The sequence below is a fragment of the Canis lupus genome, chromosome 29 (genome assembly GCF_048164855.1).
Source record: "Canis lupus baileyi chromosome 29, mCanLup2.hap1, whole genome shotgun sequence".
Taxonomy (NCBI): domain Eukaryota; kingdom Metazoa; phylum Chordata; class Mammalia; order Carnivora; family Canidae; genus Canis; species Canis lupus.
The window spans coordinates 25,687,487-25,705,894 of record NC_132866.1 but is presented as its reverse complement, the minus strand read 5'-3'; the positions used below and the strand labels follow the sequence as shown (position 1 = coordinate 25,705,894).

The following is an 18,408-nucleotide window of genomic DNA, read 5'->3' as shown; positions in this document are numbered from 1 at the left end:
GAGGAATATGTGTGAGAGTGACACACTACTTCTCTAAAATAAATAAATCTTAAAAAAAAAGAAGAAACATCTCAAAGCAATGACCTAACCTTTACCTTAAGAAATTAGAAAAGGGGGAATCCCTGGGTGGCGCAGCAGTTTAGCACCTGCCTTTGGCCCAGGGCGCGATCCTGGAGACCCGGGATCGAATCCCACGTCGGGCTCCCGGTGCATGGAGCCTGCTTCTCCCTCTGCCTATGTCTCTGCCTCTCTCTCTCTCTCTGTGTGTGACTATCATAAATAAATAAAAATTAAAAAAAAAAGAAATTAGAAAAGGAAGAGCAAACTAAACTCAAAACAAGCAGAAGGAAGGAAACTAAAGATCAGAGCAGAGATAAACAAAAGAAAATAGAAAAACAATGGAGGAAAATCAATGAAACAAAGGTTAGTTCCAACAATATAACATTTAGCTATTACAATGAAGGAAGAAAAAAAAAAAAAGAAGACTCAAATTACTAAAATCAAAAATAAAAGCAAAGGGCAGCCCTGGTGGCTCAGCCCTTTAGCGCCACCTTCAACCCAGGGCGTGATCCTAGAGACCCAGGATAGAGTCCCAGGTCAGGCTCCCTGCATGGAGCCTGCTTCTCCCTCTGCCTGTGTCTCTGCCTCTCCCTCTCTCTCTCTCTCTCTCTCATGAATAAATAAAATTAAAAAAAGAAAAAAGAAAAAAAGAAGGAACACCTCCCAGATCATTCTACCAAGCTAGTATTACATCTTTTTTTTTTTTTTTTTTAAGTAGGCTCCATGCCCAGTGTGGAGCCCAAATGGGGCTCAAAATCACGACCCTGAGATCAAGACCTGAGCTGAGACCAAAAGGTCAGATGCTCAACGGACTGAGTCACCCAGGTGCCCCAAGCCAGCATTACATCTTGATACCAAAGCCAGATAAGACATTATAAGAAAAGAAAAATAACAGAACAATATCCGTTATGAAGATAGGTACAAAAATCCTCAAAAAGATACTAGCAAACCAAATCCAACAAAGTACAAAAACTACGATTCACTTTGATAGACACAAAAAGGAATCTGACAAAATCCAACACCCTTTCATGATAAAAACATTCAACAAACTAGGAATAGAAAGGAATCTCAGGGGATCCCTGAGTGGCTCAGCGGTTTAGTGCCTGCCTTTGGCCCGGGGCGCAATCCTGGGGTCCCAGGATCGAGCCCCGCGTTGGGCTCCCAGCATGGAGCCTGCTTGTCCCTCTGCCTGTGTCTCTGGCTCTCTCTCTCTCTCTCTGTGTCTATCATAAATAGATAGATAGATAGATAGATAGATAGATAGATAGATAGATAAAAGAAAGGAATCTCAAATTAACAATGAAAAGGAACTTCCATAACCTGATAAAAGACATCTATGAAAAACCTGTAGTTAATAATGAAAGACGTAAGATTTCTTCCTAAGGTAAGGCAAAAGAAAAAGATGTCTACTCTCACTAGTTCTACTCAGTACTGTACTGGACATTCTAGCCAAAATTAGGCAAGAAAAAAAGGTTTTCATATTGGTAAAGAAGTAGAAGTGTCCTTATTTGCAGATGACATGATCTTATATATTAGACTCACTAAAGAATTCACAAAAAAAAACCAAAAAATTATTAGAGGCAACAAACCAAGTTGAAGAATACAAAATCAGTATATAAAAAACCAGTTGTATTTCCATAAACCAGCAAAGAATAATCCAAAATTGAAATTTTGAAAACAATTCCAGGGGTGCCTGGGTGACTCGGTTAAACATTTGCCTTCAGCTCAGTCATGATCCCAGAGACCTGGGATCAAGATCCATGTTAGGCTCCCTGCTCAGTGAGGAGTCTGCTTCTCCCTCTCCCTCTCTGTCTGTCCCTCCTCCTACTCATGCTTAGTCTCTCTAATAAATAAATAAAATGTTCTTTTAAAAAGAAAACAATTTGGGATCCCTGGATGGCTCAGGTTTAGTGCCTGCCTTCGGCCCAGGGAGTGATCCTGGAGTCCCGGGATTGAGTCCCACATCGGGCTCCCTGCATGGAGCCTGCTTATCCCTCTGCCTTTGTCTCTGCTTCTCTCTCTCTCTCTGTGTCTCTCATGAATAAATAAATAAAATATTTTTTAAAAATCCATTTACTATAGTATCTGAAATCATAAAATACTTAAGAATAAATGTAACAAAAGAAGTATAAGACTTGTGCACTGAAAACTACAAAATACTGTAAAAAGTGATTAAAGAAGATCTAAATAAATGGGAAGATATCCCATATTCATCAATCAGAGACTTAATATTGTTGAGATGACACTACTCCTTAAATTGATATAAAGATTCAATATAATCCCTATCAAAATTCCAAGTTAGCTTTTTGGTAGAAATTAACAAACAGTCCTAAAATTCTTATGTACATAGGTGGACCACAGAATAGCCAAAACAATCTTGAAAAGGAAGAACAAAACCGAAGGATTCACATCATCACTTCAAAATTTAAGACAAAGCCACAACAATAAAGACTGTGTAGTATTGACCTGAGTAGACAGATAGATCAAAGGAATACAACTGGAATTGCAGAATTAATTATACACATCTATGACCAACTGATTTTGACATGGGTATCAAGATCATTTAATTTGGAAAGAAGTCTTTTCAACAAATAGTGCCAGGATAACTGGATATCCACATGCAAAGAATGATTTTGGACCTTCATCTTGCATCATATAAAAAAAATTAGATCAAAATGGATCAAAAACTTAAACATAGAACATAAAACTCTATATAAAACTCTCAAAAGAGGGACTCCTGGGTGGCTCAGCGGTTGTGCGTATGCCTTTGGCTCAGGGTGCGATCCCGGGGTCCTGGGATCGAGTCCCTCATCGGGCTCCATGTGAGGAGCCTGCTTCTTCCTCTCCCTATGTCTCTGCCTTCTCTGTCTCTCATGAATAAATCAATAAAAATCTTAAACAACAACAACAACAACAAAAACCTCTCAAAAGAAAACGTAAGTGTAAATCTTTGTGACCTAAGATTAAGCAATGGTTTCCTAAATATGACCCTAAAAGCACAAGCAACAAAAGAAAATATAGATAACCTGGACTTCATTGATATTAAAAAACATTTGTGCTTCAAATGACACTACCAGGTAAATGAAAAGACAATCCACAGAATGGGAGAAAATATTTGAAAATCATGTAGCAGACATAGGTTTGGTATCCAGAATATATAAAAAACTTACACAACAATTTAAAAATAAAACAACTAAGAAATGGGCAAAAGATTTGAATAAACATTTCTCAAAAGAAGATATGCAGATGACAAAAACATTTAAAAATGCTCAACATCATTAATCATAAGGAAAATGGAAATAAAAATCACAATGAGACACCACTTCTCGCACACACACTAGGACAGCTATAAAAAAAATAACAAATAACAAGTTATGTGTTATTGTGAGGATGTGGAGAAATTAAAACCCTCATCCACTGATGGCAATAATGTAAAATGACACATCTATACCGGAAAACAGTCTGACAATTCTTCAAAAATAAGTTAAACATAATGTTACTACATAAGCCAGCCAATCCCACTGCTAGATACATACCCAAAAAAACTGAAAACATGTCCACACAAATTTGTACGCAGTGGTCATAGTAGCATTATTCATAATAGCCAAAAAATGGGAACAATCCAAATACTAAGCAACAGATGAACAAAATGTGGTATATCCATACAATGGATTATTACTCAGCCATTAAAGTAAGTATTGAGTCATGCTAGCACATGGATCAATCAAGAAAACATTAAGTGAAAGAGCCAGAAACAAAAAAGACCTGATATGATTCCATTTATATGAAATGTGTAGAATATTTGATTCCATACAGAAGAAAGTAGATCAGTGATTGCCAAAGGCTGAGGGAGGAAGGAAGGAAGGGTTATTTCTAGTGGGTAAGGGATTCCTTTTGGGGTTGATGAAAATGTTCTGGAATTAGTGGTGATGATTGCACAATCTTGTGAATATACCATAACCAAGGAGTTGTACATTTTACAAGTGTAAAGTTTAGGGTATGTGAATTTTATCTCAATTTTTAAAATTACATTTTTAAAGTTAAGAACATCTGTTCATCAAAAGATTATTGAAAATAAAAGGCAAGACAAAAACTGGGACACAATCACAAATAACTCATGTCTACAAAGTAGACATTTATTCTCCTGAATAAATAAAAATCTTAAAAAAAAAGGGTCCTTGAAGATGAAATATGCCATTTAAATATGAGTAACATTTCCTCAAACTGACTTTCTTTTCATTCATTCATTTGTTCATTCATTCATTCAAGACACAGAGAAAAAAAAAAAAAAGACACAGAGAAAGAGGCAGAGACATAGGTAGAGGGAGAACCAGGCTCCCTTCGGGGAACCTGATGCAGGACTTGATCCTAGGACCTCGGGATCACAACCTGGGCCAAAGGCAGACTCTCAACCATTGAGCCAGCCCGGTATCCCTCAAACTGAGTTTCTTATTACAGGATTTCATTGAATCAAACATCTGCTGTCTCTTCTCTCTCTTCCTTGCTAGCACCACCACTTTTTTTTTTTACTTTTCTATTTTACTTTAGGCAGGTTTTTAGAAGAAGCATAGAGGGAATGGTAAAGAGAAATAAATGGAGAATGTTTTAAGATGCAGTATCTTCTTCTGAACAATAAAGTTTAGAGAATCTGTATCCCATAAAGTAGTACCACTACATATTATGAAAAGCACTTATATTTAAAGGAGACAAAGAATATCTATGATGTAAAAATGGCATGTCACTGAATTTTTTAAATGCAACTTTCTATGTTGAAATAATTACAAATTCATATGCAGTAGAAGAAACAATACAGAAAGATTCCCCTTTTCCATTCACCTAGTTTCCCTCAATGAAAATATCCTGCATAATGGGGATCCCTGGGTGGCTCAGTGGTTTGGCAGCTGCCTTTGCCCCAGCGCGTGATCCTGGAGTGGATGGAGTCCCACATCAGGCTCCCTGCATAGAGCCTGCTTCTCCCTCTGCCTGTGTAAAACTTTAATACCTGTTTTTTATTTGAAGTTCAAAAAAAATCATAACCACTTCTAATAGTAGGAGTGTGTCAAGCTACAGGTACTACAAAATAATTTTAGACATGTACACAAATTCCTTTTTATTCCTTAAACATATATAATAATTTAAAACTTTGAGTTAAGAAACCATTATTATTCATCAAATTTAAATAAACCACTGATACGGCTTTGGAAGAGTAAAGTTCAATTAAAAAAAATTTGGATAAATATATAAAGAACTTCAGAGCAAAGTGGTTGCAATGTCTTATAAAATAAGGCAAAGGGGGATGCCCGGGTGGCTCAGCTGTTGAGCATCTGCCTTAGGCTCAGGGCATAATCCCGGGATCCAGAATCGAGTCCCACATCAGGCTCCTTCCAGGGAACCTGCTTCTCCCTTTGTGTATGTCTCTGCTTCTCTCTCTGTGTCTCTCATGAATAAATAAAATAAAATCTTAAAAAAAAAATAAGGCAAAGAACTGCTTAACCAAAAATTCACAAGCCCAATTATTTATCAAATTTCAGTTCAACAAAAACTACTGCTGAATTCATAAGCTGTGTTCATATAGAAAGAACCAATTTACTTAACAGAAATTCTTCTATACCAAAATCATCAAAATTTAAAAAGAAAAAACCAAATACCTGACTTCAGCATCCTGATCACAAACATGGAGAGCAGATGAAAAATCTAATTGTTCCATTGTTGGATTTGGTAGATACAAATTCTGATCTATTCTGATCACTGTAAGATTCTAGGTGTTAAACAAGAAACTATTTAAGAAGTAATTGTCTAACTTGCCTCCTTCAAGCCACTGTAACATCTGAGCAACTCAGCCTATCTTCTGACCATACAGCAAAACTATTTCAATGAAGGGTTTGGCCTGATGATTATCCTCACCCTAGAAGACTCAACAATCATAATAAGGAAATGGAAGAAGAACAACAGTCACATTCTAAAGACCAGTTTCTTAATAATGACTCATGACCATTATTTTTAAAAGACTAATATTAGCAAGAAAAAACCCAGAAGTTAGAAGTTTATTTACTTAACTAAAAATATTTAGCTTCTTCTAAAAAGGGAATCCAAAGCATCACATACAATGTATATGACAAATGATCATCATAATCTGCCTAATTTAACCAATGATAAATTACCAACTCCAATAAATGTCTTTAATAAAAAGCCCTGGAAACAGAATATTCTACAAACTGACTTAACTAGAAAATGAAAATAAATTCCTTTTAAATGGTTTCTATTAAAATTTTTTAATTGGGATGCCTGGGTGGCTCAGCAGTTGAGCATCTGCCTTTGGCTCAGGGCATGATCCCGGAGTCCCAGGATCGAGTTCCACATCAGGCTCCCTGATGGAGCCTGCTTCTCCCTCTGCCTGTGTCTCTGTCTCTGTGTCTCTCATGAATGAATAAATAAATTCCTTAAAAAAATAAAAATAAAAAAATAAAAAATTTTAATTAACAAAAGCAAGAATTCAAGAACCCAAATTTTACATTAAAAGGAAATTCTGGGCAGCCCCGGTGGCCCAGCGGTTTGGCGCAGCCTTTGGCCCAGGGTGTGATCCTGGAGACCCGGGATCGAGTCCCGTGTGTTGGGCTCCCTGCATGGAGCCTGCTTCTCTCCCTCTCCCTCTGCCTGTGTCTCTGCCTCTCTCTCTCTCTCTCTCTCTCTCTCTCTCTCTCTCTGTCATGAATAAATAAATAAAATCTTTAAAAAAAATAAAAATAAAAATAAAAGGAAATTCTGCAATATGCTACAATATGGATTAACCTTGAGAACATTATGGTGATATAAGTCTGTCACAAAAAGACAAATACTGTATGATTCCACTTATATGAAGTACTTAGAGTATTCAAAATTATAAAGACAGTATAATGGTAGTTGGTTGCCAGGGCTGGGAGAGGGGAGAACAGGGACTTATTGTTTAATAGTTATAGTATTAATTGTATAAAATGAAGTCATGGGGATGGATACTGGTGATGGCTGCACAACACTGTGACTTAATACCACTGAAGTATACACTTAACAGTTAAGTGGCAAATTTATATTATGTATACTTTACCACAATAAGAAAAAAAGAAAAAAAGAAAAAAAGGTTTTAAATGATCTAAAAATTTAAATCCTTGAAGGGGTTTTTTTCCTACTGTTTCTATTATTGTAGATTGCACGTTACCATATAAGAATGTAAGGTGCAGAGCCAGTCTAAAATGTTCCAGGAAATATCATTCCTAAATGAGTCAGAAGCACTCAGACTATGACATATTAAATACAATCAGGACACCTGATGTGTACTAGATGATCTCCATTGCATAATTCTAGTCCTTGTTTCCACTGATAAATATGTTACATCATAACCAAATGTATATAGTATAAACACTACACAAATAATTGTATAAGTATAAAACACCTAAATATTTCCTCTTTCCTCTAACTTAGAAACAAATGAATAATTATGACTTGTAGATTCCTGGAGTTCCCATACAACTTTTTAGCACTACCAGTACATCAGTATTTCTACTTACACCTTGCTTTCCCAACATGGGAGGCAGAGATAGTTCTAGAAGGGCCCAAGTCTTTCTATCCTATTAATTTATGAAAAAGTGTAAACTTCTAATTTCTGTCTAAAACCAAATGATTTCTAAATGCAGACTCTACTTCCACATATCTTAGCTACTAAAGATTAGGCAGAAACAGCCATTTAATTAAATCGATTAATTGTAACAAATAAGGGGCACCTGGTGGCCTCAGTCAGTTAAGCATCTGCCTTAGGCTTAGGTCATGATCCCAGGGTCCTGGGACTGAGGCCCGCATGGGGCTCCTGGCTCACTGGGGAGTCGGCTTCCCCTTTCTCTGCCCCTACCCCCAGCTCGTTCTCTCTCTCTCTCTAAAAAAATAGATAAATCTTTTTAAAAAGGTAACAAATAAATTTTAAATATTCACATTCTAAACGTTTTATAAAGATTTATTGGGGGGGGGGGGAAGGGGAGAGAATCTTCAAGCACACTCCCTGCTGAGCATGGAGCCAGAGACCTAGGGCTCAATGTCACTAGCCATGAGATCATGACCTGAGCCAAAACCCAGAGGCAGCCACTTAAATGACTGAGCAACCCAGCTGTCTTACATTTTAAACTTTTAAAGGAAAACTGATTCAGAGAAAATGTTAAAGTCTTTTTATTTAAGATTTATTTATTTATTTGAGACAGAGCAAGCTAGAGAGAGAGAGACCGAGAAAACAATGGGGGTGGGGGGGGGGAATGAAGAGGAGGGGCAGAGGGAGAGGGAGAGGGAGAAGTCCATACCCCGATGAGCCAGATGCCTGCTAATACAGGGGTTGATCTCAAGATCATGGCATCATGACCTGAGCTGAAGGCAGATGCTTAACCGACTGAGCCAGCCAGGCACCCCTTAAAGTATTAATCAAAGAAAATATTGCTAATATCCAGCACTACTCACATTCAGTTTAATAAAGTAGCCAGTAGACATAATTTTAAAAATCTACTTAAAAACTGTAATTGGTTTGTGGCAAACGTGAATTAAGAATTTCTTTCTTGGGGATCCCTGGGTGGTGCAGCGGTTTAGCGCCTGCCTTTGGCCCAGGGCGCGATCCTGGAGACCCAGGATCGAATCCCACGTCAGGCTCCTGGTGCATGGAGCCTGCTTCTCCCTCTGCCTGTGTCTCTGCCTCTCTTTCTCTCTCTCTGTGTGACTATCATAAATAAATAAAAATTAAAAAAAAAAAAAAAAAAGAATTTCATTCTTGTTAACTAAGGTACAATTTTCTAGCATCTGAAGACTTTCTTCAGTTAAGGATTTTTATTAGTAGATATAAGAAACAACAAATTTCCTTTTAAAACGTAGTGGCAGGGCAGCCCTGGTGGCTCAGTGGTTTAGCGCCACCTTCAGCCCAGGGTGTGATCCTGGAGACCTGGGATCGAGTCCCACATCAGGCTCCCTGCATGGAGCCTGCTCCTGTCTCTGCCTCTCTCTCTCTCTCTCTCTCTTTCTCTGTATCTCTTATGAATAAATAAAAATCTTTAAAAACATATATATATGTACATATATATACATAATTACATATATATAAAACATACATATATATGTATGTGTGTATATACACACACACACAGACACACACACATATATGTATGTGTGTATGTATATATATAAAACATAGTGGCAGCAGTATGGTTAAAAGTCTAGATTCTGGGGGCCCCTGGCTGGCTCAGTCAGAAGAACCTGCAACTCTTGATTTTGGGTCGTGAGTTCAAGGCCATGGTCAGTATAGAGATTATTTAAATAAACATTTTTTAAAAAGTCTAAAACTCTAGACTGGGATTGAACCACAAACTAGCTATAAGCTGTATGTAACTGCCTAACTTCTTTACACATTAATGTCATCATCTGTAAAATAAATATGTGCCCACTTTATAGAGATGTTTTGAGGATTAAATAGACAAAATACTTACCGATGATAGGCTTCTCGTCGATACTTTTTCAGGGAATGTTTATCCATGTTAGCAGGCATATCAGCTGCATTCTGTAACCGATCACTCCAGGAGGTTGTCATTTTATTTCAATTTTATGCTGAACTCTAGAAAAGAAAATCAGTAATTTAGTAGCTTAATATTGGTATCTATTTACTGTTACGATTTTTTTTTTTTAAATCAGAAAAACTCTAGAGGCATCTGGGTGGCCTTAACTCAGTTAAGAATCTGACTTCAGCTCAGGTCATGATCTCTGGGTCATGAGGTCGAGCCCTGTGTTGGGTTCCATGCTGAGCATGGAGCCTGCTTAAGATTCTGGCTCCAGGGGCAGCTTAGGTGACTCAGTGGTTTAGCACCGCCTTCAGCCCAGGGTGTGGTCCTGGAGACTCCACATAAGGCTCCCTGCATGGAGCCTGCTTATCCCTCTGCCTGTGTCTGTGCCTCTCTCTCTCTGTGTGTGTCTCATGAATAAATAAAGAAAATCTTAAAAAAAAAAAAAAAAAAAAAAAGGATTCTCACTCCTTCCGGACACCTGGGTGGCCCAGCAGTTGAGTGTTTGCCTTCGGCTCAGGGCATAATCCCAGGTTCGGAGATCAATTCCCACATCAGGCTCCATGCAGGGAGCCTGCTTCTCCCCCTGCCTAGGTCTCTGTCCCTCTTTCTGTGTCTCTCATGATAAATGATTTGAGCATCATTTCATGTACTTATTTGTCATCTGAATATCTTTATTGATGAAGTGTCAGTTTATATAAAACTATATAAATATATACATATTTTAGAGAGAGTGTGTAAGTGTGGGAGTGTGATGAGGGAGAAGGAGAGAGAAATTCTTTTTAAAGATTATTTATTTATTTATTCACAAGGAAAATGAAAATTACCACAATAAGATTCCACTATATACTTGTTAGAATGTTTAACTTTTTTTTTTAAGATTATTTATTTATTTATTTATTTATTTATTTATTTATTTATTTATTTATTTATTTGAGAGACAGACAGAGAGGCAGGAAGAGGGAGGCAGAGGGAGAAGCAGGCTCCATGCTGGGAGCCTTACGTGGGACTCGATCCCGAGGCTCCAGGATCACACCCTACCTAGGCTGAAGGCAGCGCTAAACCGCTAAGCCACTGAGGCTGCCCTAGAATGTTTAACATTTTTAAAAAATTGGCCATAACAGGACAGCCCCCGGTGGCGCAGCGGTTTAGCGCCGCCTGCAGCCCAGGGCGTGATCCTGGAGACCCTGGATTGAGTCCCACGTCAGGCTCTCTGCATGGAGCCTGCTTCTCCCTCTGCCTGTGTTTGTGCCTCTCTCTCTCTCTCTCTGTCTCTCTCATGAATAAATAAATAAAATCTTAAAAAAAAAAAAAAAAAGACTGGCCATAACAGGGCAGCCCGGGTGGCTCAGCGGTTTAGCGCCGCCTCCGGCCCAGGGCAGGGCCTGATCCTGGAGACCCGGGATCGAGTCTCACATCGGGCTCCCTGCATGGAGTCTACTTCTCCCTCTGCCTGTGTCCCTGACTCTCTCTCTCTGTGTCTCTCATGAATAAATAAATAAAATCTTAAAAAAAAAAAAAAAGAAACACAAAAGTTAAAAAAAAAAAAAAAAAAGATTGGCCATAACAAACTTGGTGAGGAAATAGAGCTACTAGAACTCTAAAACACCTTTGGTAAGACTATAAAAATAGTACAAGCACTTTGGAAAAGTTTTCTATTTCTTTAAAAGTTAAACATATAGGGATCCCTGGGTGGCGCAGAGGTTTAGCGCCTGCCTTTGGCCCAGGGCGCGATCCTGGAGACCCGGGATCGAATCCCACGTCAGGCTCCCGGTGCATGGAAGCCTGCTTCTCCCTCTGCCTGTGTCTCTGCCTCTCTCTCTCTCACTGTGTGCCTATCATAAAAAAAAAAAAAAAAAAAATTTAAACGTTAAACATATAGCTACTTTATGTCCCAATCTTTCCACTCCTACATAATTACCCAAGAGAAATGAAAGCATATAGTCAGGCAAAGATTTACACACAAATATTCATAGAAGCTTTCTTTGTAATATCCATAAACTAAAAATAATCCAAATGTCTATTAGCAGGTAAATGGACAAACTGTAGTACATCCATACAATGGAATACTACTATGCAATAAAAAGGAATGAACCACTGATGACGTGAATAAATCAGACACGACTGCATACTATATTTTATTGACATAAAATTCTAGAAATGCAAACTAATCTATAGTGACAGAAGATCAGTGGTTGCCTAGAGGGAAGTAATAAGGCAAAGAGGGACCCAGGAAAATTTTGGGGAGGGATACGTTCATTATTCTTAATTTATGGTGATTGTTTCACTAGCGTATATATGTCAAAACTTACTGTACACTCTAAATATGTGTAGTTAATGGTATGTATTTATATCTCAAAGAAATTTTTTTTTTAAGTCAGGGTTTTTTTTTTCTTTCCTTAAAAATTAGAGGTAGTAATTACACTAAGAAAAGATTTCCCTCACGTATTTTAATCTTTTATTACTTTCTCCAAATTATCTGTAGGAAAAATTCAAAGCACTTTCTTGGGTCATTCATGGACTAAACAAAATACATCTTATTTTAAAAATTCAAGTTACGGACTCTCAGCAAAGATAACATAAAACTTTAACTCAAATGTAAACATAAATGATTATTAAATAATCAAATTATGACTAATATGGGATAAAACCTGCCATGAGGTCTTTACAGTTACATGAAGGGGGTAAGATTTTCTTAAATCATCATCTTCAAACAATTCCTCATATGACAATTTTACTATAATCTTACCTAACATATCATAACATTATACGACAGACTTTTGAACTATATACACAGAATCAACCTAATGCTTAACTAGTTTTCATAGTAATATTAAAATTAAAGATAAGGATGCTTTAAAATCTGGCCAAAAGGGGTGGGGGCACCTGGGTGCCTCAGTCGGTTAGGTGTTTTTTGCCTTTGGCTCAGGTTATGATCCCAGGATCCCATGTGTGTTGGGCTCCCTGCTCAGTGGGGAGTCTGCTTCTCCCTCTCCCTGCTTTTGCTCTCTCATTCTGTCAAATAAAGTCTTTTTTTTTTAAACAGACTTTATTAGCAACCTGGTGAACTTAAGTCTTTAAGATTTTTTTTTTAAAGATTTGATTTATTCATTCAAGAGAGATACACACAGAGAGAGGCAGAGACAGATGCAGAGAGAGAAGCAGGCTCCATGCAGGGAGCCCAATGTGGGACTCGATCCCGGGACTCCAGGATCACACCCTGGGCCGAAGGCAGATGCCCAACCACTGAGCCACCCAGGTGTCCCCAAATAAAGTTTTTTTTTCTTTTTAAAAAGAGACAAATTTCCAAAAAGTAGGTAAATATTTCATTTGCCACCTAATTACAGTGTCAAGCTTAGGAGTAGTTTCTTTCAGTAAGGTATAGCAATAAATAATACTGAATAAAAAGTTCAAATTTTAATTCCTTTCAAACATGGTACAGTTAGAAAATTGTTTCAATTTAAAATATACAGCCTGCAAAGTACTTGTACCTTAAGAGTAACAAATGAACTTCCAAGCATCTGAAATACTGTAGTTTTTTTACACTTCAAAAATATTTCACAGGCAAAACATACTCCGTTCCTTTCAACACTAATTCACCCTCCCCGCCAAAAAAGGGAAACCAGCTGCCTTAACCGCTCCAGGCAACTGCTAAAAACAGGAAGCAAAGAGTAACCGAAACTGTAGGGTAAACCTGATTAGCAAAACCCTTTTATTTTTTTTTAATTTTTTTTTCATTTACTTATGATAGTCACACAGAGAGAGAGAGAGAGAGAGAGAGGCAGAGACATAGGCAGAGGGAGAAGCAGGCTCCATGCACTGGGAGCCTGACGTGGGATTCGATCCAGGGTCTCCAGGATCGCGCCCTGGGCCAAAGGCAGGCGCTAAACCGCTGCGCCACCCAGGGATCCCGCAAAACCCTTTTAAATGTTTCAGATCACATCAGTAATCCACTTGGAAAGAAGTAGCACTTATAAACACTGTGTAGCACAAGTCTATCTGGCAAAGTGTTATATACTGCATATTGAATAGTCATTTTTCAATGGAATGTCAATATAGATAATAGGGTAATGATAGCGGTACTAAATATGAACTCTCAGTGTCTGACTAAACTTCACTGGAACTTATTCTGTTTTAAATATAAAACTTGACATTTCTAGGGATGCCTGAGTGGCTCAGTGGTTGAATGTCTGCCTTCGGCTCAGGGCATGATCCTAGAATCCTGGGGTTGAGTCCCACATCGAGCTCCCTGCATGGAGCCTGCTTCTCCCTCTGCCCAGGTCTCTGCTTCTCTCTGTGTCTCTCATGAATAAATAAATAAAATATTTTTTAAAAAAAGCAAACTTGACATTTCTAAGTTTTATAATTAACCATTCTAAGGACACTGAACACTGCTCTGAAACGTGAATGAAAAGGATAATTTTGAATGGTGTCTTTAAATTTTCTCACCAGTTTGAATTTATTTTAATCTTCATAAATACAACTTTAGTTGTTCATTACACATATTAAACTGATTTAGGGGGCAGCCCCAGTGGCGCAGCGGTTTTGCACCGCCTGTAGCCTGGGGTGTGATCCTGGGGACCCGGGATCCAGTCCCATGTTGGGCTCCCTGCATGGAGCCTGCTTCTCCCTCTGCCTGTGTCTCTGCCTCTCTCTCTCTCTCTCTCTCTCTCTCTGTGTCTCTATGAATAAATAAATAAAATCTTTAAAAAATAAAAATAAAAAAATAAACTAGTTTACAGAAAAAGAAGAGTTAAAGCTACATCCTCCATCTGTATGGCCTGGTACTATACCAAGTAGGCACACTATATTTGTGAACGTGTGTGCACACACATGTGTAAAGTATAAAATTACTTTATTATAGGGGCACCTGGGTGGCTCAGTTGTTGAGCATCTGCCTTTGGCTCAGGTCGTGATCCTGGGGTCCTGGGATGGAGCCCTACATCGGGCTCCCTGCTCAGTGGGGTCTGCTTCTCCATCTCCCACTGCCCCTCCCCCTCTTGAGAGCATGCTCTCTCTCAATTTTTAAAAAACATAAAAGTATTTCCTTTGTTATGATACAAAAGACAAAATATTTCTCATGTGACCTTGTTTTCACTTTTCTGACAACTCGGTTAACAGCTTTAAATGTACAATCTATATAGCTAATACAGGTTATATATGAACTATAGACATGTTGAACCAGAAGAATACTGACAATACTAAGTAGACAATAAGCCTTACCAATTAGTGGTGTGTACCATTTCTACCAAAAGGAAAATGCACATCTGTATAGTCACCTCTACCAACTGGTGCTGACAGTAAAGCAGAGGCTTCTTCTCTACTGCAACCCTTGATAAGTCTCCACTGTGGGCATCTGTTTGGTAAGTAGGCACATTTTATACACAGTCCTTGACAACCCTATTCCTTGACCAACCAGCAAGTAAAGTAAGAAAGTACAGTGGTCAGTTATTTTAAACATTGTGTATGGCTTAGCGTCACCTCTGTAACATGACCACAAACTTACAAATACACTCCCTAGAAAACAAGGGAGGGAAGTCAAATCCAAGTTTAGATTAATTAGTCTAAAAACACTACTGAAAATCTAAATCACTGTATTTATAGTTAACAGCAAAGGGGCTAAAGGCAGCTACCCCTAGACGGGGCCACTTTGGCATTAACATTATTTTGAGTTAAAAAGTATTTACAACACAGCAGATTCAGGAAAAGCTCTTTACCTCTCCCCTCAAGTGCCTGTTTATACCAAGAAGAAAGCTATTAACGGAAATCCCTTACCTAAGACACTTACCTACATGAGGCAATCTTTGTTTTCCAACCATTACCTCTCACCTTCCCTCTAATGGTCTATTTCTACCCTTTGTATCCTCAGGCCCCTAACTCTCTCCTCAGCTCACACAAGCATCATGTTGCCTGTCTCTGAATTTCCATTGCTGTGTGGATTCCCCGTATGTATGCTATTAAATTTTATCTTCTCTTGTTAAACTGTCTCATGTCAATTTGTTTCTTAGTCCAGGTAGGACTTGGAAGGGCAGAGAAAATTCTTCCTTCCTGACAATAGTGTCACCTCTAATTCCAAGAACAGCACTTTGAAACAAACTTTAGCTTTGGAACTATTTTTGTAACTTTTATTCCCTCTAATCATAAAATTCATGGAAGAAAATAATCACATAAAATATTTTAAGATAAAAAAAATTTTAAGATGAAGTAGTCAATTTTCCCCAAAAAGACTCCTTAAAACTGTTGTATGTGAACTGTTAAATGTTTCCTACCTCTGCCTTTTGAATAGTTCATGACAGTTTTTTGTTCATTTTTCATTCCATTAATTTCATTCACAGTTCTATCATTTGCCCTCAGTTGTACTATACATTCCTGTAAAAGGCCAGCATTCATACTTCGCACAAGTGATACAGCTAACAAATTCCAACTAATAAACTCACACTTACCTGTCTACACATATTACTTGCTATCTTCTTTTTTTTTTTTAATTTTATTTATTTATGATAGGCACAGAGAGAGAGAGAGAGGCAGAGACACAGGCAGAGGGAGAAGCAGGCTCCATGCACCGGAAGCCCGACGTGGGATTCGATCCCGGGTCTCCAGGATCGCGCCCTGGGCCAAAGGCAGGCGCCAAACCGCTGCGCCACCCAGGGATCCCAACTTGCTATCTTCTTACCCTCCTTTTTCTCTTTTTGCACATTAACACTTTCAGACTTGATGTATTTTGACAGTCAGACCTTTTTTCTAAAATGTAAGCTCCATAAGGGTGAGATTTGTTTTGTTTGCTGCTATAAACCCAGTTCAACAGATTTGATATATATGATATATATAGGCAGAAACAAATGGAACTCCTAAACCTCTAGACTTGGAGGTCTTTGCTTTTTAGAAGCAATTCTTGCGTAAGCCTGAAAATGCAAGAATATTGCACAAGTTCCTTCTAATGCTCTAAATGAGTCTTTGTGAAATCTTACTTTTGGTTCAGAAACGCAAAAGATTCTTGGCATCATTACCGTAATATTTTGCTAACATTTCGACATCAGGCCTTGGAACAAAAGGTTCCTTGTTCTCTGATGGAAAATAACAAAACTGAGAAGAGATCTTGTCAAGTGAGAAATGCAGTACCTGTTGCCTTGACAATTTGTTTTTCTTCAAGCAATAATATGCTCCAACTCTAGTCTGAAACTAACTGGAAAATACAAATTTAATCCATATGTTCCTACGGTTCCTAAACATACAGAGACCTGAATTTTGTTATGTTCTCAATATTCTACTGCTGCTACTCCTAAAATTGTTACCTCAGCCACATCACACAGAATACTATATATATTTTTCTACATCAGCATATGAAGGTTGCCTCTGAATGTTTTGAGTAATACCAGACCTTCAACAATAGCATGGTTATTGACACAAAGAACAAGCATGTAAAGAAAACATTTTTTTAAAGATTTTATATATTTATTTGACAAGGAGTGAGCAAAAGGAGGGGGAACAGAAGAGGGAGAAGCAGGTTCCATGCTGAGCAGGGAGCCCACCCTAGGATGGTGACCTGAGGTGAAGGCAGACACTTTAAGCCACCACTCAGGCGCCCCTAAAGAAAACATTTTGAGGATATGCAGTATGTCATGTATTTCTTTAAAATATTGCTATAATTAACTATGGTCTTTCAAAAGCATAAAGGTAACTAAGCGTAACAGTTTTTACATTCAGCCAATATATAATGCGTCATACTTTCAGTAATGATTCTTGAATATTCTTTCATAAAGGAGGTACAAAAAATCTGTTTGATTTCAAAATGAACTAATTCTTTTACTAAGTTTCTGGCTCACCATTCAACTTTGTTTTACCTATTATCTTTCACCTTACAAAATACCAAAAAATAATAAAAATCAGAAATTCAGAAATAATCAGCACAGTATTTCCACTTTTTGGTTTATAAATTCACATTTATGGATTAGTCTGCTTCTTTGGTAAAAATCCAGGGATATATGTAAGTTCAATGCCTTAATAACACTAACAGCTAATAACAGCTAACACTAAGTGTTCACTTTTTTCATATTTTAAGCACTGTACATATTTTATCTGACTTCTCACAACCATATGAGTTAGCTGCAATTATCTTTGTTATACAAAGACGAAAACAGTGTATTGGAGTTAAATAATTTGACCAAGGTCATAGAATTATACTTGTGATGAAGATTCTAGAGCCACACTGTCTGGACTCAAAACCTGGCCCAACACTAATTAGCTCTATGACTGAACAAATTCCACACTCCAGTTTCTTCCACACCAAAATGGTCCAACGCGGGGCAAGGATTCAATACATTAATAAGTGCAAGGTGCTAAGAACAATGGCTGACACGTAGTACTTAATAAATTATTATTTATAATGCTAGAGCACACAATGTTTAACACTTGCAGCCTCTGCACAATGTACAACAGTAGTCCCCCTTATCCACGGTTGCCCTTTCCATGGTTTCAGTTACCCATGGTCAACTGCAGTTCCCAGAAGCAGATGATCCTCCTTCTGCCATATAGTCAGAAGGTCGATAGTAGCTTAAGATTACGTGACAATACCTATGCCATTTATTTCACTTCATCTCATTACATAGACATTTTTATCAGCTCATGTCATCACAAAAAGGGTGAGGACGGAACAAGAAGATACTTTGAAAAAGTACATTCATATAACTTTTATTGTAGTTTTATTCTATAAAACAACTGGCCTGCACTCTTCAAATACATCAGTATTATAAAAACAAACAAAAAGATGGACCTGCTGTGAATTAAAAGTAATTAA

The 18,408-nt window shown here is 37.9% G+C and overlaps 1 protein-coding gene across 8 annotated transcripts in view; it reads right to left on the bottom strand.

Moving 5' to 3' along the window:
* Positions 1–18,408, bottom strand: part of NT5C2 (5'-nucleotidase, cytosolic II) — a 146,865-nt gene that overhangs the window by 69,812 nt on the left and 58,645 nt on the right. For 6 of the 8 annotated variants that reach the window (XM_072805491.1, XM_072805487.1, XM_072805493.1 and 3 more), the window contains exon 2: positions 9,546–9,670. In XM_072805491.1, the coding sequence (XP_072661592.1) occupies positions 9,546–9,646 (101 nt within the window). In that variant the 5' untranslated portion in view covers positions 9,647–9,670. Of the gene's footprint in view, positions 1–9,545; positions 9,671–13,780; positions 13,915–18,408 lie in introns of all 8 variants that reach the window. The other 2 variants (XM_072805488.1, XM_072805489.1) reach the window with 2 other exon arrangements.